This window comes from Lissotriton vulgaris, chromosome 4_1, assembly GCF_964263255.1.
Source record: "Lissotriton vulgaris chromosome 4_1, aLisVul1.2, whole genome shotgun sequence".
NCBI lineage: Eukaryota > Metazoa > Chordata > Amphibia > Caudata > Salamandridae > Lissotriton > Lissotriton vulgaris.
Genome location: NC_141691.1, coordinates 1386468616 through 1386492178, shown reverse-complemented (window position 1 = coordinate 1386492178; position 23563 = coordinate 1386468616). Strand labels below are relative to the sequence as shown.

The 23563-nt window shown below is 44.2% G+C and overlaps 1 protein-coding gene across 6 annotated transcripts in view; it reads right to left on the bottom strand.

The window, feature by feature from the left end:
- GREB1L (GREB1 like retinoic acid receptor coactivator) overlaps positions 1-23563 on the bottom strand; it is a 558043-nt gene that overhangs the window by 137438 nt on the left and 397042 nt on the right. For all 6 annotated transcript variants that reach the window (XM_086965622.1, XM_086965621.1, XM_086965624.1 and 3 more), the window contains 3 exons: positions 10440-10574; positions 2473-2670; positions 2124-2304 (listed from right to left, as the gene is read on the bottom strand). In XM_086965622.1, the coding sequence (XP_086821748.1) occupies positions 2124-2304; positions 2473-2670; positions 10440-10574 (514 nt within the window). The remainder of the gene's footprint in view (positions 1-2123; positions 2305-2472; positions 2671-10439; positions 10575-23563) is intronic.

The window sequence follows — 23563 nt, the reverse complement described above, 5'->3', positions numbered from 1 at the left end:
AGATAGATCTCCGTCAACTTTGTGCTCCTGGGAACTGATGACAGTGTGCTTGATCCCGCTAGAGTACAGATAAATATGAAAACAATATATTACTAATATATTACTACTTGACAGCGGACATCTTTGTGTCAAGACATTTTCTCAAATGTTGGCACAGACCTGGTACAAACATTGCAGCAGCACTTCCCTTGACACAAGGGCCTCATTCCCATACTGTACACATACATCATGAGGATGTACTAGGTACACCTTTATATGACACAAAACAGACAGATAGACAAACAGATCGATCTTATTAATAGTGCAGTGAAGGGGGTGAGGATCTAAGAGGCCCGAGTTCGGCAAGTGTTTAGCCAGAACGTTTTTGACTACGTTTCTCAAGCGACATTGTGCAATGCACATATGCAGGCACGCACACAGCATTTTTCAACTTGACGAGGATGCACAATGCAAACCGTTCATCAGCCAACAACCATGTCTGATATGGAGTTAAGTGCAGCAGGGAACAGTATGGTAGGCATACTGCAGCAGAGGACTGACGAGGAGACAAACCATATCTAAATATCTACAATTACCAAAAATAAACACTGACAGCCCCAAAAATATAACATAGCATACAAAAGGTCAAAAGAGGCTAACTAAATCCAGACTCGCAGTTAATCAGGGCTCCACTCGGCCCAACCTAACAATACAGTAGAAAAGTGGAGCGGGTATTATACTCCGGTAGTGCACTTGAGGAGTATGCAGCTGTGTCAGTAGAGGCGAAGATGTAGAGTGGCAGAAGAAATCATTCCCCGCAGCTTCTACAACTTGCTATTTCTAGCCCTTGCGTAACTGGCTTACCAGCATCGAGATCTTGAATGCAGCTCTCTCGTGGATGGAACGAGCCCTCATCAACATGGTCTAATCCTTCATGTTCTTGGATCACACAAGCAGCAGGATTTACAAAACAAAGAATCAGAGGCTTAAAAGGCTCCTCAGGCTTTAGAGAGGGTATTTCAATAGGATAGACGACCAGACAAACATCACTGACTGCTCAATAAAATATGCCCATTGATAAGTTTAAAAAGACACCCCCCAAAAAAGAACAATTTGAACCATTTCTAAAAAATAGCTATTTAGCTCAATTTTCACAGTAACTCAAAAGCTATTGTTCATCAACCAGAAATTAAGGGAGTGATTAAAACTCTTGACACAAACACTTTAACAACCAACAAACTCAAGAGTGGACAGTATAAAAGAGGAGGCAAGGCCCTGCATTGCTGGATTCAGCCCCACTCCAAGTTTAATAACTTTATTTAACATCACCGAGAGCCTCAAGGATCTTACATCCGTGTAGCAATTCAATCTCTTGTGGGCATGTAACAGTAGGTCTTTTACTGAACATACTAGTGCATCTTGAGAGTTTTAGTTAAGGTTTACGTCAATTGAACTAACTGAAGAAATGCAACTGATAAACAATTTGTAAAGGGGAAACGAGGGACGGAGTTGTGAGAGTGATAAGAAGTCACCTGTTCACCACGCCCATGAGTTTATTATGTGACATCAAAAAGCAGTGCAAATATTTTATAAAATGAAGCTCTAAGAGCAACTTGGCATTTTGCATATGCATTTTAGCGTTGTTCTACTTAAGTTTGGATACTGGTTTTTGGTCCTGGGATACAAACATTTTTGGGCTCATTAACCCTACAAAACCCCAAAACACAGGGTGTGCGACTGCAAAAGGACTTTTTACAAGTGCTCCTTTACAAGCTGGAAAAGTCTTTCTGACTCGTACAAGGGTGTTTGCAACCCAATCCAGACACAAACAGGAGGGGGGCAAGAAAGGAGCGTCCCACTTCTAAGCTGGAAAGGCATAGTGGTTTTTGATTGCAATTGTCATTGCAAACCTTTGATCAGTTTGATTTGGGTGGTAACTGATCCTTTATGTGGAATCTTGTTGGCGGCCTAAGGAGAAACAAGACGTGGGCCTGAGGACCACTGCTTACTCACCCGATGTCTTCCTAAACAGGAAACCCTTTTTTTAAAGCAGCCTCTCTCCATTTAATGGACACAGTATGTTTCTACCAGTATACCCACTCCAACCTCAATCGCCCCAAGACTCGCACCTTTAAAACACTTGCCTTGTTAGGTCAACGTGGGAGTTGTCATGAATTAAAACAAATAGCGTGTATGGATTCTGTTTAACTCTTCTCATGAAGCCTTCAAACTTGGTCTGGATGTCGCCGTCAAGCCGCAGAATGTATTTTTCTGCCTTCTGGCAAGCCATACTTCTCTCTTCTAAACTCAAGTCTGCAAGGAGTCCTGCAACAACAAACATTTTGTCTCATTCGAATTAAAAACATGGATGAAAACTTTGTGTTTGGGATATAAAATGGTAGCTGGTACCATGAAAGGAGGATGAAATTAGATATAAATCTGCTTTTCTTATGCCCATTTATTAGCCTACAGTCCATGATTTCTCTTATTTACCTGACTGCTGAATCCTTTGAAGTGTTTGCTGAACCAAGACTTCAGAACGAGAGACCAGAATCAGGAAATCCACTTTGCTGAAGCGAGCCAGATCCAGACTCTGGCTGCTGCTGTCGGCGATGGCGCACACTTGTGACAAAAGCTTCCTTGCAATCACAAGCTGTGGCTGATAGATTTGGAAGCTCTCGACATCCTGAACTAGACAAAGAGAACAATCAGATTATTATTTTTGTGAGAAAACCAAAACCAGTTTACAAGGTAATTAGAAAGAGCACACTACGAAAAGGTGCCACAATCAAGTGCTCCATAAAACAAGAATTTGAGTAGAAGAATCTATCAACTTAGTGCAAGAACATTTAAAGACAAATATACACAAACAAGAATAATGCAAAATATGTCCATAAATACAGTGAGTGCATTTAGAATCAGCAACACATCACAAATTCCATTACAGCACAGCGTAACTTCATGTATTGGGTAAGATAATTTTAAAACAAAGAAAATGTTGAAGACAGGAGAGTTGCTCCCAAAATGTTAGTGTGATATAAATTGTGGTCTCTTTGCTTACATAAAAACTAGTACGCTTTCCAGTATTTAAAAAAGTGAATTAAAATGGAAATGGCTTCAAAACTAAAATGAGAATTAATAATATAATGCATCATGTTTGAAAATAATGGGCAGTAAACATGAAGCATCTCCGGGGTCCTCCCGCCTTAACCAGCCATATGCATTCCCTTGGATGAGGTTCCGAATGTTCTATGTACCAAAATAGGTTAAAGCTGAAAATATAAATGTTTTGATGTTGCTGCATTGACTTTCAAGTATTTCTATCTAATACTGTGAAACGGTATAGTGCTTCCAAACTTCACTTGAAATGCACTTGCATTTTGGAAGATTAATATCCTAACCTACGAAAGGTGCAACAATGATGTAACTTTTGGATGTACCAGAAATTAGTCCACAATGTGCATACGGCACTCGGTTCTTTATAGCAGGGGTAAAGTCAGCATTACCAATATACTGCAGGAAATGGAAAGCTTTTACCTTGCCTGTCAGGATGCACGCTACAAGAAAGGTGGAAAGTTTTATTAATTGTGCCTTTGCCATAAGGAAACAATAGGGACTTCATTCTGGCAAGAGCTGATCCTGTGGGCACATAAATGAAGTAGTAGTTACTCCCTTCCTAAAGGACCGAAGACAGATTCACTAAAATCAAGATTGCCCCCTGCAGCTTTCCAACTAAGAGCGCCTTTCACAGAAAAGTCTATCTGGAACAATCTGAGCTGGTCTCGATAATTCCTACAAGCATTCCTTTGTGAACACTTCCATCCAAGTTGCTCTTCACAAATGTGTTTGCATGAAAAGTTGGATCCCCGTTTCACAAGACTACAATGCTCGGTAGCTCCAGAGATCAAAGCCTAACTTCAGTGGTGGCTGGATGTCTCCAATATGTAGAAAGGGACTTCTGTTGCATCCAAACCCTCCAAGGATTGTTACTACAGGTGCTGGTTCCCTTGCCTGGGTGGCTACGTTGGAGGGTATAATACTCCATGGGAAATTGTCTGTGATGGAGGCTCATCATTCTTTCATATTGAAAGAGCTGTGCGCATTGCTCAAATCACTGAGATTGTTCTATCAGCATGTGCAGGCGTATCATGATTTGATAATATCAGACAACATGGAGTCTGTGTCGTATGTGCATCATCAGAGGGAGAGGGGATCTGAATTCAACACTTCAGAGGATGTGGCAAATCCATGGGGATTTTTGGCAGAATCCCAACTATTTACCTTGAAAGAGATTCACATAAGGAGGGGTAGACAATATTCAAGCGGATCTACTGAGCATAAAGTTCAGGTTCATCTCTTTTGCTCCATGGTTGCAGCCTTGGGAGCAAGGGTAAGGATGGGTTGTTGGCTGCTTGCCCTTAGAAACTCCTTTAAGTCTCCCCACTCCTACCACCAATTCCCAAGTTGTTAGCCAGGGATCACAGTCGACAATCCTGGTGATTCTATTTTAGTCCTGGTATCCTCTCCTGAGCTCTCGGTCTCTATACCCTTGGTGACGAATCCTCATGTATCCTCTCATTTTCACCCCTGGAGGTTTTCAGTTCTGGAGAGACTCTGTCGTACAAGTTACTTACCTTCGATAACGATATATCTGTAAGAAACATTAGTTTTCTACCCCTATGTCCAGTCTCCTTATTTTCGGCCTGTTCATCAGCCTTCGGAGGAAGGGGAGGACTGAGAGAGGTCGGAGGACCCTCTCACAGCACAGTGTTAGTTTGACCCGGACTGGGCAGAGGAACTGGGGAATGCCAGAGGTTTCGACACCTCTCCTGACTTGGCATGTCAACTCCTCCTACCGTGGCTATGGAGGAGGGTGCAAGTTACGCAGTGGTGTTGCGTAGGGTGGCCGAGGCTCTCCACCTCGAACTCCCTACATTGGCCCTCAGGACTAACCTCCTGACAGAAGTGCTCCTGCCGGCGGCTACCTCTGCGGAGCCACTGCTGCCTTTTAATGATGCCCTTTCAGATGTTCTTTTAGGCACCTGGTGCAGGCCCAACACAGGGTATCCTTGATGAAAGGAACGTGGCCTGACACCATCGCCCAGGACCGGGCGACCCCATTTTACTTTCCCAACACACCACCCCTGAAAGCTTGGTTGTCCAAGCCTCTGTGTCCCAAAGCGTATTCCCTACCGCACCCCCGGACAGGGAATCCAAGAAATTGGAGCAGGTCGGTAAGAAGATTTTTCCTTCCGCCAGTTCAGGGCTGCGGTCTGTGAACACTCCATGCCACTTGGCCCGTTATTCACACTCTTTGTGAGATACGGTGGCGCAAGTGCTGCTTCAGTGTCCGGAAGAGGCCCAGACAGTGCTCTCTGAAGCTATTGCTGAAGGGAGAGATGCACCTAAGTTCACTATTCGATGTGGCCTTGACACCGCCGACTCGCTGGACTGAGCAATTTCCACAAAAGTGGCGTTCCGTCGCCACTCCTGGCTGAGGACAACTGGGTTTTTGGGGGATGTCCAGAACACGCTGATGGGCATGTTCTTTGAAGGCGTTCGCCTTTTTGGCAATAAAGCAGATAGGGCGTTGGAGCGCTTTAAGGACTTGCGGGCTACGGCCAAGTCCTTGGGCCTTTCCGCCACGCGCCCTCCCCCGCCTTCTGCTTTTTCCTCCTTTCTTTGGCCACGTAAGGGAAGCCTGACACGTTGGCTTCAGAGCCACAGGCCTGCGCACCAACAGTCTCAGCGCGGATGTGGGATCCGCTGAGGCGGGTCAGGGGGCCAGCGGGCTGGTCAGTCTACCTCCACCCCGGCCACCACTGCCTCCAAACCTTCCTAGTCCGGTCTTTCAGGCCCATCAAACGCCAGTGGGTGGCAGGATTCACCATCACCTCCCCCACTGGCGCACCATCACTTCGGACAGGTGGGTTTTACAAATAGTCCGAAGAAGCTACTTCCTCCCCTTCGAGACTACCCTTCCAGCCATGCCACCCCAGTACCACCGCATTGCATGGACCATTTGGCACTTCTTTAACAGGCAATCACGTCCCTATTGGCCAAGGGGGCCATCGAGCGTGTTCCTGCACAAAAAGTAGGACGTGGTTGTTATTCCCACTACTTTCTGGTGCCCAAGAAGGATAAGGGCCTGCTTCCTATCTTGGACCTCAGGGATGTCAATCGCTTCCTCCGGAAGGAGAAGTTCAAGATGTTAACTCTGGCTCAGGTCTTGTTTGCCCTCGGCCCTCGACCCTGGAGACTGGATGGTAGAGTTGGACCTGCAGGACGCATATTTCTAAATCCCCGTCCTGCCGGCCCAAAGGCGTTACCTGAGGTTCATGGTAGGCCACAAGCACTTTGTTTACTGTGCTCCCCTTTGGCCTTACCAGCGCTCCTCGGGCGTTCATGAAGGTGATGGCGGTGGTCGCAGCTCATGTGCGCAGATCAGGGGTTCCAGTCTTCCCCTATTTCGACTGGCTGTTGAAGGCGGGCTCGCCCCGGACAGTCGTCTCCCACCTCCAGACTATGGACAACCTCCTGCATTTGCTGGGGTTCTCCATTAATGTGCTGATGTCACATCTGATTCCCTCTCAGAAGCTCCTCTTCATCAGAGCGTTCAATACGACACAATTTCGGGCCTATCCTCCCGAACGGCGAGTCCAGGATATTCAGCCTATGATTACGATCTTTCAGCCTCTATCCTGGCTTTTGGTCAGGATGACCCTGAGGCTGCTGGGCCTCAGGGCCTCCTGCATCCTGCTGGTCACTCATGCCAGATGGCATATGCGTACTCTGCAGTGGGACCTGAAGTTCCAGTGGGCGCAGCATCGGGGGAACCTGTCCCATTATGTCCAGATCTCGGAGGGCACTGCACAACCGCTGCAGTGGTGGCTCACGAACCGGCATTGGGTTAATGGCATATCCCTTTCCCTTCCCCAACCGGAGCACACAGTAGTGACGGATGCGTCCCTACTAGGATGGGGGTGGGCACATGGAAGAGGTGCAGATGAGAGGCCTCTGGTCTCCGGCGGAGTCCAGGCTCCATATCAACCTTCTGGAGCTTGGGCGATCTGACTTGCACTGAAGGCATTCCTTACCTCCGTCAAGGGGAGAGTAGTGCAGGTGTTCACAGAAAACACCACCGCCATGTGGTACTGCAACAAACAGGGCAGGGTGGGGGTTTTGGACCCTATGTCAGGAGGGCCTGCACCTCTGGACATGGCTGGAACTTCAGGGCATTTCCCTGATGGTTCAACACTTGACAGGTTCACTGAACGCCAGGGCAGATGAACTCAGACGCAGGTGCATGATGGATCATGAATGGCGTCTTCACTCGGACGAGGCGCAAGGTCACTTTCAACAGTGGGGAGAGCCTTGGTTAGATCTATTTGTCACCGAAGAGAACGCCCAATGTCAGCAGTTCTGCGCGTTGGAATTTCCAAGACGGCATTAGCTAGGCGACACTTTTCGTCGCAAGTGGAGTTGCGGTCTGTTGTATGCCTTTCCGCCTATACCACTTATATCCAGAGTGCTGAAGAAGAGCAGGCGCGACTAGGCCCAAGTCATTCTTGTGGCTCCAGACTGGGCTCGAAGATTTTGGTATCCCGAGCTACTCAGTAGGACTATCATTACCCCGATCCGACTGCCACTTCGGGAGGATCTCCTGTCGCAGCAGCAGGGGGGGGGGGGGGGGGCAGTCCTTCACCCGAACTTGTCCAGTCTCCACCTCTTAGCGTGGAGATTGAGTTTTCAACTTGCCTCCTGAAGTCTGTGATGTCATTCTGGCAGCCAGGCGTCCCTCCATTAAGTTGGTATACCCTGCAGGTGAAACACGTTTGTGGCATGGTGCACAGCAAAGGCTGTGGACCCCCGCTCTGCTCCTCTTTCAGAGGTCCTTCTATTCCTTCTTTCTTTGGCCCTGCAGGGCTCTGCTCTGGGCACTATCAAGGGCTACCTTTCTGCTATTTCAGCCTTTTTTAGGCTTCCTAATCAGCCCTCTCTTTTCAAGTCCCCTGTTGTAAATAGATTCCTCAAAGGCATTACTCCTCTTTTCCCTCCTATTCCCTTCGTAATGCCACAGTGGAACTTGAACCTGGTTCTTACATATTTGATGTGCGCTCCCTTTGAGCCTCTTCACAACTGTCCTCTTCGTTTGTTAACTTTGAAGACTGCTTTCCTGGTTGCCATAACCACTGCTAGGAGAGCGTGTGTGCTCCAGGCTCTTTCTTGTAAACCTCCTTTTCTGTCAGACCATCCGGACAAGGTTGTGATAAGAACACGTCCATTCTTTCTGCCAAAGGTTTTCACTGCCTTTCACATCGGGTAGACCATCACTTTGCCCACGTTCTTTCCGCCTCCTTCCAGAGAGGAAGAGAGGCTCAACGTCTCTCATTTTACCTGAATTGCACACAACAGTTACGTGTGGATGACCAGCTCTTTGTTGGCTACGTAGGCACCAAGAAAGGTCGGGCCGTACACAAGCGGACTATCTCCTGATGGTTCGTCTTGTGTGTTAAAGCATGTTATTCTCTAAAGAAAAAAAGGAGCCTCCCGTGGGGCTGCACGCCCATTCCACCAGGGCGACGGCTGCGACTACGGTGTTGACATGGTGTCCCCTTACAAGACATCTGTCAGGCAGCTACGTGGGCCTCATTGCACACTTTTACTAAGCACTATTGCCTGGACAGCCAAGTCCGGAGAGACGGCTTCTTTGGCCGTTCTATTCTCCGGTACTTCCTGGTGTGATGTCGGTTCGCAGACCCACCACCAAGGTTGGTATTGCTGTGGCATCTATTCTAAGGTAAGGAATCTATCACTACTTGTTTCTTTCAGATGAAAGAGTTAGTTACCTTTGGTAATGATGTATATCTGTAAGAAACATTAGTTAGTTATAGATTCCTTACTGCCCCACCCATTCTCCCCGTTCTACGAACTGATTTCTAGGGTTAAGGTCATCCCTTTCAGGGCCCTAGTTTCAATGCACCTGTGGTCAGTATCTTGCATGGCTCTGCGTTCCTGGCGTGGAAAGTCGTGTACAGAACTGACATCAGCGCGCGAGGGTGGCATCTAGGTAGCTGCCGTGACATCATCTTGGCGACCACGATGCCAGCGACGGACCCGGAGTCGCACAACGCCACCTTCCGACGCGCAGGTGTACTGCTGACGAAAGCTTTCCAGATCCAGTCTGACGCCTGGGGATAATTCTAAGGTAAGGAATCTATCACTACGGGTTTCTTTCAGATATAACATTATTAGGCAGTCTCAGCTAAACTTTACCTCTTGACTCGAGGGACTTCTTCGAAGAAAAACAACTTGCACACATCCGGATCCTACACTAGATGGCAGGATTATGCCGAGCATGTGCATCTATAGCCACACATGCCGTCAAACACTCATATTACTGGTGTGATGGACAAGCAAATATATTTGCTTGCTTATTGTTTTGTCTTACTAATGAAATAGAAAATAGTAAAATTAATTTAAAAAAAGTTCCATCTGTCACAAATACGTTTCTATGCTCTATGCTTCGTTAAATTCTTGGGTTGCATTGGTACATAGATGGTGTTCCTCGCAGGTCATAACTGGGATGAGGGCAGTAAACACAATTGGCTGGTTACCTATCAGTCATCGTCATTCCTTCTAGTTGTACTCAACCTTGTTACAATCATTATGACCAACTCTCCAACCTCTGGCAGGACAGCCTCTTTATGGCAATCAGTATGGATGGTTGGGATTTTACAATGAAGTGGGTTTATTCTCATTAGTGATGACTGTGCCAGGATGAGTAATACTAGGAATATTAAAGATTATCATAATGGGGCTATTCCTCTGAAAAACCTAATCCTCCCTTGTGACCAGAATGCTAATTCGGGTTAAGTCAACGTCTTCATTTTACTTCAAGCAACTCCTCTTCAGAAGCCACCTCTATTTCTTTGCCTGGGAGTACTTCTTCCATTTCTTCCACTACAGACTGCCTCAATTACTTTCAATGAGTGTTCTGGGGCTCCTGATACTTTGAATCTTATGGCAAAAATGACTGCATTTGCGATTAGAGAAGTCTGTTTGAAGCACTACCTCTTTGGCATACCACTGTGAAAGCTCCTCGTGCAGTATTTTACCTTAAATTTAAAAAAATGAAAGAAATGCCAGATTTTTAAAGTCTCTTGATTTCCTGCTCCTATAGTTCTCCAGTTTTTTGTACTCATGTTCAAATCTGATGGTGGAAAAATAAACCTAAAGAATGGGATGAATAAGGAGGCTTTGGGAAACTTTAGTTGTCTGCATACTAAAACATTTTAGAGAAACTGTGCACTTTTCCAAGCTAACCACTACATGGACGGGTTGGATATGCATAGCATGTATACCTAAGCCATAATAACATATCCATGTTGCAAACCTGTGGGTCACTAGTACTAAATAACACCTATCACTACAAACGGCCCATTTGTGGCAACTCTTACCTGTGCTCTGAGTAGGAACCATGACAGACGCCTCCTGAGCAGACAAACAATCATTCACATCTCCATTAAATGGAACAACAACATTATCTCCTCTTCTCTGCTGTATGCGCTCCAGTAACTTGTCCAAATCATCACCTAATGCAAAAAAACAGCAATACAAATTGTTATTTGCAAATAGATATTTTTAAGCTTAAGTGGCATTTCTCTCTCTCTCGCTCATATATATATACTAAAAAAAACAACAGTTAAAGGGGCATTATTGTTAGGTGAAATTTTCAATAAAACATACTGTTTTAAAATAACAAAACCACTTAAATTCACCACATAGTCATCTCAAATAACAAGAACTCATGCCCTTAATTAACTATAACGTGAGCCCCTATGAGTTATAGCACATCAACATATATAAAGCAGACCTATTATCTTTATCAAAATGTCAACAATACCTATAATCAGATATATATTTTATAAATGCACATGTTGCAATGTTTAATAAAAGTGAATGTCATAAAATAATTTTAATAAAACCTTTTAAAAAAATTATCAACATGTCAGATTTTCTCTTTTTTTTAAACACTTGTCAGGCCACAAAGTGAAACACCACATGGGGTCCCTGCACTTCATCTAAAGATCATACAACTATACCTTAGAATGCTTCAAAAAATATTGTAAACCCTCCTGGGGATCATGGGTTAAATGACCCAGGAGACTTACTGTGTTTTTTTGTTGTAATTTTGCTGTGGGGCTGCAGCACTCCCTGAGGCCCTCTCACAACATCAAAATAAATGGTTGGTGGTGCCCCTGCCTCTTCTAAGGACACCACCAGCAATAAAAAGAATAACTGAAAAAAGCCCCAGGACATTATGGGGCTCTTCTTGACGCTCATTTATTATTTTTGTTTTTTAAAGTGGGTTCCCCGGTATCTAACCGGGGTACCTCCAACATACCCAAATGGTTGGGGCTGCATGGGGAGCCCCAAGACCTCCACTGCCCCTTCCCTCCAAGTGCACCCAAAACATATGCCATTGTTGCGCCCAACTCCGCTGGAAATACCCAAATGCGGTACACAGCGAGGGATATGTAGGTTGCGTGCAAAGCCTGCCCTCACGGATTAGAAATTAAGTACAGCATTAAAAAAAAAAAGTAAACAAAAACGTATTTATGGTTCTGGGTCAAATGCAACATATGGTTATGACTGCACATAACGTACACCATAAACCACGTCGCCCACTATGCTCAAAAAATGATTTGCCAATGGTGTGCAAACAAAGAGAAAAGCTATCAAGACAACATGCTGGCTGGCATGAGTTATTGATTCTATTCTGCATGTTTGTAGCCATAACTTGTGATGTTCAATTGTTTAACACATCTGAGCTAGGACCAGACTTCAGTTTTTAACACATTTGTTTCAGCAAATATATTCTTGTGATTAGCATCTAACACTGCTTGTCTTCTCCCTGGCAAGGCGGTGTGCATACCGGCTCGGGCAGCCCATGTAACAATAAAACAACGTTCTACTTCTTGCAGAGAAAAGACATGCTCAAAGAGTAGATGGGGTACACTTATTAGTGCAACAGCATTTAGTGGATCTAGAAGATGGGGCAGTTTGTTTTGAAGTATCTGGCATTGGGATATCAAGTTTCTTAACATTTTAATAACTATGTTTGTATTTTGTTGTAGGAAGCAATTTGGAACAGGTTTCTAGCTAATGTATACTATATGTGATGGCAATCGTTCTCACATCTTTACTAAGGAGGAGGTATTTTCAACAAAAAGGCGTGTCTTTATTATATCCATCTGTTTTGCACCTTGAGAGAGGTGGGGACAGGATCTGTATTAGGCAGCAAGTAACCCGCCAAGAAGCAACGTTACTGTAGGGAAAAGAGGGCTACTAAAGCAGTACAGTCAACACTATTCAATAAACTACTGTTTCAGGAAACAATGGAAGCTACTGTGGGATAGTACCCCTTTTTGACATGTTCAACTCCACTTTTTGACTGGTATTTGACGTGGTTTTGACTGGGAGTGCACTGACTTCCTGCTAACCAGGTCCCAAGTGCCAGATCTCTTTCCCAAAATCGCACCATTGTTTCCCCAATTGGCAATACCTTTAGCACTCTCTGTAAGTCCCTAGTAATATGACCCCTGTTATCTAGGGCAAGGAGTCCAAAGAGGGTCCCCAAGGGCTGCAGCACGAATTATGCCATCCTAAGGGACCCTTCACCAAACACATACAGACTGTGTATCTTAGTATAGACAAAAGTGAAAACACGACATGGCGCATATCCCTGTGTGCCATGCCCACAGACATTACATGCAGTATAGGTATATCTGCCCTACAGCAGGCCTTACAGAGCCAAGGCAGGGTGCACTATACTACATGTGTGGGCATATCTAAATGAGCAGATATGCCCCATGATGTCGAAGTCAATTCTTAGATACTACAAGTGAACAGGGAAGCCATTTAAGTACATGTGCTGTACACTGCTGAAAACAAGTTCCCCAGCAATATGATGGCTTCACTGAAACCAGAAATGTTTGGTATCAAACATCTCGTATTAATATTGCCACACTGATTCCAGAATGTGGATTTATTCATTCATGCACCCAGAGGGCACCATAAAGGTGCTCCCTGAAAACCTACCAACTACTGGTCTGCTCCCAGACTGGTCTTAGCCAGCCTGCAACCACAGACTAGTTTCTGCCTCCCAGGTGTGAGGGCCCTTGATCTCGGGAGGTCAGGAAGTTACAAAGCCTGCCCGGGCAGAAGGTGTTTACTGCCCCTTTTAACAGGATGACCTACGAGTTAGCATGCCAAGGCAGGGAGCTTCAAAGAGCCGAGTGTCTTTGGTATCCACAGGAGAGGATGCCAAACCCCCTTGACCAGGGCCCATACAGCAGCTGGACAAGGCGGTAAAATTGATAGAGTGGCGTGTTCCACCCATAAGGTGCGCTACCTAAAGTGAATAAGAAATTTCAGAGTCTGCCATCTTGGTAATGTCAAACTTAGGACCTCTGGGACAGAGTTATGCCCGCTTCCCACAGGAAGTGGTCATATAGGGGGCGTAGTGACCCCAGAGGTAGGTAGCCAAATAGCTACTACCCTACACTCCCCTAAAACCTCTAAACTCAGTATTTAGGGGAGCCCCTGGCACGAGAAGTGCAAATTCTGCCGACCTGAAAGACGACGGACGTGAAGAGTCGCAAGAAGCAAGAACAGAACAACCAGCCACTGACTTGGCGCCAACCCTGCCGGCCTGTCTGCTGACTTAGACAGTTACGTCAAAGATGGCCTGCAGCTGCTATCTCTCCAAAGCCTGAGGAACCTACCAGCACTTCGTCCACGAACCAGGAGCTCCTGTGGAGCAGCAGAGCTGCTTCCCTGCATCCTGCAGGCATCCAGAAAGACCTGAGAGGACTTTTGGACTGCCAAAAACCCAACAATGGAAAGCACCACTGCAGCAGTGCCATCTAGCCCAAGCTGAAGTGGGTCAATGGCCCTGCAAAGACAAAGCCCACCTTGGCCTTACCCACTGTGGATTCACTAGTGACGCTTGCAACCTCTGTCTGCAGGCCTCCTTGACTGTGAGGTTTCCCGGTGACGAAAACCTGATGCCTTAAGACATCTTTACACCCATCTCCCCTGGAGAAGAGGACCAAAGGTGTCTCCATGTCCCCGAGCAATGTGAGGCCTGGGCCTCCCTATTGGTTCCGCCCGACTAGCCTCCGAGTCCAAACCTACAGCCTCGTTTTCAAGAAGAGCGATACTTCATAGACTAACACTAGGCACCCAACGCTGTATTGCACCACTGCACCCGGCCACCATGCTGCCGCTGGAGGTGACCTGCTGGTGTTGCCTTGGACCTTGCCCCTCACTCACCTGAAGTCCATGAGATTGGTCAAGTAAGTTGCTGCACTCTACCTGTATGCCATATTTGTTTTTTTCTCCCGCAGGATAAAATTGCAGTCTACTTCTGAAAATGGCAAGTGTTTCTACCTAGAAATGTACTTACCTGATCGTATTGATTCTGGTGCCTAAATATATGTGAACAAGCTCTCTTGCAGAGTGAAACGCGTCATCCTATATTAAAACGTCTTCCCTGTTCCATTGTTGGTTGTATTGCTTATTCGAGGCTATTTTGGATTGCTGGATACGAGGTGTTCTTGAGGTCCTGACCTCTGGCTCTGATATCTACTCGGAACCTGGACTGATATATATATATATATATATATATATATATTTGTGTGCACCATTTGTATTCAATATGTGTGTATTTGCAAATGTCTAAAACTCCTCTTTGAAAAGACTAAGACTGCTTGCCCACACTACCCCCTAGATGAGTACCTTGAAATTGCCAGAGCAAGCCCCTGTCCCCTTTTAAGACAATACCTGGACTCTTTCCAAAGTGTACATCCTTTTGGTATACTGTATAAAAATACAGCTTCCTACAGCTACTAGTGAGGTTTCAACCTATGCTTAGTAATACCTCTACTGCAGAAGGCAGAAATACCACTACAAAATCTATACACAGTATGTGAACATAGAAGAGAGTCAGGCTGCTAAAGAAATGCTTCTAAATTCATATTTGAAAACTATCACTTTAAAAAGATTCTTCTCAATGCAGTGATTTAATCTGATGTGCTAAGGTGAAATGGTTCTGCATGTTAATGCACATCGTTTGAATTTTGAGAGACCGCATCACATTATATGCCTTTCTTTAACTTCAATTAACCTTTAAATGTAGGCTTGCCTTTATATTTAACATCTTTTTAATGTTCGTGCTGAGTCAAATGACCAGCAGCCCAGAGCTGGTTGATCAGGGAGCCGCATGTAAATGTCAGGAGGGCCGCATGTAGCCCCCAGGCTGTACTTTGAGTATCACTGATCTAGAAAAATCCCAAGCTGCAAAATAACTGTGTACATATAAGTAACTTATCTTTTAAGAGCTTGAGTCCACTTCTAGATTCGTACGCTGTGCATAGATTTTGTAGTAATACTGCCACCATGTGGAGGAGGGTTTTAGGGCAGGGCATCACCATAAACAAAACGTTTTATTGTAGTCTCGTCTACAATTACTTCTGATTGTGACTCAATATTTATGCACTGTTTTGTGACTGTATGTATTGACAACGTGGCACACAATAGCTAAAATGACTAAGGTTGCTCTCTCTTTCACAGTGAAAGTGCTTTTGGTTTGTTACTAGCGTTTTATTGGCTAATGTGTAAGGAATTTGTATTCTCTGCACAATCAATTTAGTAACCGACAATTTTGAAACAGGCAAACCTAAAAGAAGCAAGCACTACGAAAAACAGATTCGTTTTTCTAATATTTTTGTGTTTTACCAATAACACATCATGGCTCTTCTAACATCAAGGGGATGTAACAGCCGCATTTGAAAGCGTCTGTACAAATGCAGAACTTTGGATAGATCAGTTGATGTTAAGGTGATACACAATTTTAAGAATAAATCTTGGGTAGATTTTCTCATAACCACCTAATATTTGTATACCGACAAATATTCTTCATCTATTTACCGTGCTTGCAAATCCACTTACTATACGTAATGAAGTGTTTGAAAATAGACTTTTTCTAACTAAGGAGATTCACCTCATTCTTCTGTGCTGGTTCAAGAGGTAGTGTTGTTAGTACTAAGAGAATATAGCTTCTTTGCTCCTTCCATTAATCACTGTATAATTGAAAAGACCCACACTTAAATGTCATTTATTCCTCCTGTGTTTGATGCAATAATTGACAAAGGCATACTTAAAATGCCTAGCTATACATAAGATATTCTACCAACACGGATTGATCTCCTTTTGTTTCCACATCATTTTTTTCAAACACCAGTTTAAGTGTCTGCACTATTTTGCTGCGTAACATTTTCGAGTTGATAGTTTCCTAGTTTATTGGCTTCCATACAATTCCGCGGAAGATCCAAAATTTGACATTTTAATACTTCCGGAGCCATGTTGCTAAACGTGGGCTCTGATAACCGGGGTGATATATAATTCCATACTGCAATGGCAAAACTTGTCTCACTACAGGTATTATTGCATTCTGTTGAGCTAGTTGTGTTACTAGTGAGAACCATATCTGCAGAGCCCACAATAGTGACACTGAATACGTTTTTTAATGTTTTGAACTAGTTGATTACTTTTGGAATCAGATGTATTGGTAGAAAAGAATACCAAAATGACTGTGGTTGAAAGTGACTGGCTGGAGCATTTTGTATTTTCTTTTATTGCAAATAAATCTATTCCTGGTGTTCTCCATTTAGTAAATTTATCTTTTACAATGTCCTTTTTTAATTCCATTTGAGGAAGTACCTGACTGACACTGAAGAAAACAGCTTGATTTTTTTCTCATCCTGTTAGTAAACTGTAAAGAAAGACAATGTTTCTTGCAATGGCCCAATGTCAATTTATTTTTAGATAATCTTGACAAAGGATATGAAATTACCGGTCTCTGCTTGTTCAGGTAGAAAATCGCTATTGTGCTGCCTGTTAGTATTTTTTTCGGAGCAAGTAAAAGTTTATTTCGGACAATTAATTCCATAAAACCTGCACACTCTAAAACAATGATTTAAATTCAATGTTACAAAATTGTTAAGACCAACTGAGATCACTAAGACCTGACATAGCTTAACTCTCTTAAAAACAATAAAATCACAAAATGAAAAAGAAAAAGAAAGTGGAGCAGGTCCAGTAACCCCACCTAAAAACAGAGTCAGACTCGGTGATCTGTATAAGCAGCCCATTTTGGCCTAAGCTTGAGTTTAAGACCTTTTGCTTTCCTTAATAATCCGGCCATAAATAAGAACTTGCTTAGAGCAAAGACAATGTAAATAGTTGAGTTGTCCTTCAAGATTGTCATTGCCTCCTGGTATCTGCGGAAGCCATAATACAAACAGAGTAGGCGTATCCATTTCCCTCTAGGCTATGCGTATGCTGGACAGAAAAATAATACATGGTGTATGGATTCACTTGCAGCTAGCGAGCACATAGTGCATACGGATGAGTGAACAACACTCCTGTTCAAATTCCATAGAGCAGTAAATGACCCCAGTTCCAGTGTATCATAGCGAATTTTAAATAGAAGGTTTTTGCTAGTTGCTGGAATGGGAGGTCAAGAAAGGTTTCATAAAATGGGCGATCCTTGATAGACAGAAATTGATCTGTCAGCCTACCACGTAACGAACTGCAAAAAAAGACTAGTGTATATGTGATCCTAATAAAGATGTTTAGCGGCAACTGAGAAGAAGCCTCCAAAGAGGGGGGATCTGACCAAATCGATCCAAGGTCCAATTTTTCAAAACACTGGTGGACATATTTGAACCAGGGAAAAGCCAGGGCTTTGTTGAAGACCAACACTTTCTCAACAGCCATCCAGTATGGCCTAAACTCTACCTTGCTCCAGAGCCTCAGCCAATACAAAAGGGGCCTTATTCTGGCTACTTCTCCCACTCTTTTTATGTTGACATCATAGAACATCGGTATTAAGGGAGTGCTCGATGGGAGATGGAGTAGTGAGCGGACAAACTTGTTTTTGCTTATGATGAGAATATCTAAATTAGCATATCCCTAAAGTTCTGCCCCGTACAACGTGGCTAAATGGGCCTTTAGTTTTAGTGTTCAAGAGCCGAGAGAAAAGCTCTCGATATTGTTCCCTGGCACCTCCTGTCTATTGCTGAATCCTGGTTTTGAGTCACAACCCTTCTTTTCTCTATGTGTGCAGACCACAACAATTTACTCTCGAACATTATGCTCGGGTCCTCAAATCTAGATACTAATCCCAGGTTTTCATTTACCAGAAAGATAGCTGCTTAAATGTTTTGTGTGGTCTAAGAGCCATAAGGAATATGCTACTTACTAGTATGCATCTGTTCTTGGCATAGAGGGCTGCAGAGTGGTACATTTATGAAGAGATCGCCATCTGGTGTTGGGCTCGGATAATTGCACTCGTTTTTCTCTTGGAGAAGTCTTTTGTCGTCACAAGACTGATGACTCCTCCTTTGGTTGCTAGTGCGCATGGGCATCGGCTCCATCCTTAGATTGTTTTGCCATAGTAGGGTTAGATGGAGAAGTATGATAGAATACAGATAGAAATGCCCATGTAAGTGTATCTGAATAAGATAGTGTTGGAACAGACACAGGTTTCCGGGGAGGCTGGGAGGGCATGTACCACTCTGCAGTCCTCTATGCCAAGAACAGATGCATACTGGTAAGTAGCATATTCCGTTCGAGGCATATGGGCTGCAGATGGTACATTTATGAATAGACTATACAGCAGTTACCTCCCTAGCGGTGGTCACCAGTGTCTGTTGCAACAGTTTGAAATAAAGTTTTTAGTACAGCTTGGCCCACTCTAGCCTGTTGTGTCGCCTGCACATCTACACAGTAGTGTTTTGTGAAGGTATGCGGTGTAACCCAGGTTGCTGCTTTGCATATGTCATCTAGAGGAATGTTTCCTAAGAATGCCATAGACGCCCCTAGTTTACGTGTAGAGTGAGCTCTAGGAGGAACAATTAATGTCCTTTTTGCTTTTATGTAACATATTTGTATACATTTTACAATTTACCTGGCAATGCCTGCTTTAGAGATAGGATTACCCTTATGTGTTGGAGAAAACTCTACAAATAGTTGTTTGGTTTTTCTGAAAGTTTGTGTTCTTTCTATGTAGTACAATATTGCCCTTCTGACATCTAATGTATGTAGGGCCCTTTCTGCTACCGTCTGTGGTTTTGGAAAGAAGACTGGTAGTTCCACTGGTTGATTGATGTGGAATGCTGAAATTACTTTAGGCAAGAATTTTGGGTTTGTTCTAAGAACCACTTTATTTTGGTGTAACTGTAGGAATGGTTCTTGTATTGTAAATGCCTGTATTTCACTTACTCTTCTGAGTGAAGTAATGGCTATAAGAAAGGCTACCTTCCATGTAAGGAATTGTATTTCACACCTATGCATAGGTTCGAAAGGCAGTCCCATTAGTCTGGTGAGTACTATGTTGAGATTCCAGACCGGGGAAGGCGGTAGTCTTGGTGAAATGACTCTTTTGAGGCCTTCCATGAAAGCTTTTATTGCTGGCACTTTAAACAGGGATAGATGTTGCCTGTTTTGTAGGTACGCTGCTATAGCTGCAAGATGTACTCTAATAGATGTGTAAGCAAGGTTACATTGCTGTAAGTGTAGTAAATAGCAAATAATCTCTTTAGTGGATGCATCCAGAGGGTTGATGTTGTTACTGTTACAGTATACAGCAAACCTCTTCCACTTTGCTGCATAGCATGCTCTGGTGGTAGGACACTTTGCTTGCTTAATGATTTCCATACAGTTTGGAGGTAAATTTAAGTATCCAAATTCTATGACCTCAGGAGCCAGATCGCTAGGTTCAATTGTTTGGGATCTGGGTGCATTATTTCTCCATGGTTCTGTGTAAGGTGCATGGGTAATATTTCTAACTTTTGATGTGGCACCTGTGAGAGTTGCAGTAGCGTGGTGAACCACGGCTCTCGTGCCAACGTGGGTGCTACTAGTATCATTGTCATTGAATGTTGTTGCAGTTTTCGACCCACTAATGGAATTAGTGGGAGAGGGGGGAAAAGCGTATGCAAATTTGTTGGACCAATTTATCCATAACGCATTGCCCTGCGACAGGTGGTGTGGGTACCTGGATGCGAAGTTTTGGCATTTTGCGTTCTGATGGGTGGCAAATAGATCTATTTCTGGTTGTCCCCATCTTTGGAAGAATGGCTGCAGTATTTGTTCGTGCAGTTCCCATTCGTGTATTTGTTCTGACTCTCTGCTTAAGAGGTCTGCTATCTGATTTTTAACTCCTGGTAGGTGTTCGGCTAACTGATAGATCTTTTGAGGAATGGCCCATCTCCAAACGTCCTGCGCTAGTCTGGATAGTTGGAGGGAGTGTGTCCCCCCCTGTTTTTTAATATAATACATCGCTGTCATGTTGTCTGTTCTGACCAGGACTGCTTTGTTGAGAATGTGCATTTGAAAAGCTTTTAATGCTAGGAACACTGCTAGTAGTTCTAGATAATTGGATGTACAGCCTTTTTTGCTGTACCCTCCATCTTTCCTGCACTGTATATTTGTCCATATGCGCTCCCCATCCGGCGAGCGATGCATCTGCTGTTAGTATCGCCTGTGGAATCGGTTCTAGGAACGACCGCCACTTGGAAATGTTTGTTGTGTTCCACCACTTCAGAGAGCGATGTGTGCGGTCGTCTACCAACACCAGATCTGTAATAATCGGACCTTGAGCCTGATTCCACTGTGTTGCTAGACATTCCTGCAGCGGACGCATTTGTAGTCTGGCATATGGTATTAGCAGTATGCAAGAGGACATCATCCTTAATAACTGCATGAACACTCATGCTGTTAGTGAGTGTTGCGGTTGAAATCTTTGGATCAACGTGAGCATTGTTTGTATCCTGATTGGATTGGGGTATACTTTGGCTCTTTCTGTGTCTATAGTAGCCCCTAGATATGGTTGAATTTTGTTTGGTTGCTGGTTGGATTTTTTGTAGTTCACCGTAAACCCTAGCTGGTGCAGCAACTGAATGGTCTTTTGAGTGTTTTGAAGACATTCTTCTTGTGATTTGGCTTTTATTAGCCAATCGTCCAAGTAAGGGAAGACATGTATTTGTTGTCTTCTTAGGTGTGCTGCAACCACTGCTAGGCATTTTGTGAACACCCTTGGTGCTGTTGTGACCCCAAACGGAAGGACTTTGAACTGATAATGTTGTCCTTCCACAACAAACCTGAGATATTTTCTGTGGGCTTTGTTGAATTGGGATGTGAAAGTAAGCATCTTTTAGATCCAGTGTAGAAAGAAAGTCCCCTTTCTTCAGTAAAGGAAGTACTTGTTGGAGCGTGACCATGTGAAAATGTTCCGAATTTATGTATGCATTGAGAAGTCTGAGGTCTAGTATTGGCCTTTGAGACCCGTCTTTTTTGGGAATTAGGAAGTATAGAGAGTATACCCCTGTTCCTTGTTGATGTTGTAGAACCTTCTCTATAGCATGTTTTTTTAGCAGTAATAGTACTTCCTGTTTTAACAATTTTAGATGATCTTGACTCATTGGACGCTGTGGGATGTTTGGTGGGGTAGCTGTGAGTTCTAGGCAATAACCATGTTGGATAATTTGTCTTACCCATCTGTCTGATGTGATGTTTTCCCAGACAGGTAGGAACTGTGATAGACGTCCCCCGACCGGTGTTATATGGTCTGGGGGGAGTTGTATGAAGTCACTGTTTTGAGGTTGGGGAGTTGCGGTTGTTGTTGTTGTTACCTCTGTAACTGCCTCTTGAATTACCTCTGGGTGATGTTGGTGTAAAAGAGGTAGATTGCTGGCTTGTGCCTGTATTCTTTGACCCGCCTCTATAGGTGGACCTATGAAAGGAACCCCTTTGACTTGGCTGTTGCAATGCTCCAATTGATTTAGCCGTTTCCGTGTTTTTTTTCATTTTTTCTAATGTCTCGTCTGTACGTGAGCCAAAAAGTGTTTTTTCATCAAAAGGCTGGTTCAATAATGATGTTTGTACTTCTTGTTTAAACCCTGAGACTCTGAGCCATGCATGTCTTCTTAACATGATACTGGTGTTGATGGATCTTGCTGCAGTGTCTGCTGCGTCTAAAGCACATTTAATGGAAGTGTTAGTTATTATCTTCCCTTCCTGTATAAGCTGATCTGCCCTTTTTTGATGTTCCTTAGGGAGATGTGTAATGAGTTTTTCTAACTCATCATAATGAGCTCTATCATAGCGTGCAAGTAGTGCTTGTGTATTAGCTATGCGCCAGCTGTTTGCCGCTTGGGATGCTACTCTTTTGCCAGAGGCATCTATTAACTTGGGCTCCTTATCAGGAGGAGAAGCTTCTGTTAATGAATTTGCTCTCTTACGAGCGTTTGGGACTACTAGCGAGTCAAGAGGTACCTGTCCCCTGATAAATATTGGGTCCTTTGGGGCTGCCTTATATTTTTTATCAATTCTTGGGTTTAATACCCTAGCCCTCACAGGGTCTTTGAATATGTCAGCTGTGTGATTGAGAAGACCCTTAAGCATAGGTAGTGTTCATGATGTACTTTGTGCAGCAGGTAGTGTTTCTAAAAGGAAATCCTCTATTTGAGGTTCCTTGTGTAAATCTAACTTGTGGTATTTTGCTGCCCTATTAATTAGCTGTGCAAAACCTGCATTATAATCAGGTGGTGAGGGTGTTGAGGGATATAGTTTGGGGTCGTTATCGTTATCTGACCCTGCATTATAATCCTCCCATGGGTCTGCTTCATCTGGGGCAGTGTCGTCATCCCCATGAAGTTCTCCCTCCCCTGTATCATTTTCTACATCTGTCTGAGGTGTAGATAGTCTTGGTGTAGAAGGTGGAGGAATAGCTGGCAGAGTGTGAGGAAGAGGAGAAGATGGTGTGTCTGTAGGTTGAGGAGAAAGGGGAGGAGTTGTATTTGTCCCCATTGTTCTCTTTTTAGGAGGAGGAGCTTTGTCGTCCAACTGTTCATTCTTCCTCTTTTTAGGTAGTTTTGTCACCACCTTGCCAGTTTGCGAATCGATAAACAAAGTCTTTTGTTTTGGATCTGTCTGATGCTCCTGTGTCGGTACCGACATTTTTGGTTCCGAAAGGTGCCTTTGCTTCTGACCGTCAGTGTTCTGTTTTCTCGGTACCGAGAATTTGCTCGATTCCGATTTTCTCGGTGTCAAGTAAGTCTTCGGCGTCGAAGCGTGTTTCGGTTTCGACATGGAATGTTTCGACTGCGAGCCTTCCTTTGTATGGAGCTTTGGTGTCGATGTCGATCATTTCTCGGATCCGACATAGTGGGAGGCCGAGTGTTTCGGTTTCGTTGCCGGGCCCAAAGGCGGGGCGCCGGAAACTTTTTTCGGTAGTCTGACCGGGCTCGAAGGCGGGGTCAACACCAAACGGGGTTGGTTTTTCGGTAAAGGGACGTCGTCACTCACGGTTTGAGGATCGTCGATTTCTTCGACATCAGACTCGTCCACATCCGACCCAGACTCCTCCTCATCATCTTCTTCTTCTTCGGGGTGCTGGACCTCGAACAGCTCCGGGATTGCCTCTGACTGCATTCTCGACACTTCGTGTCTT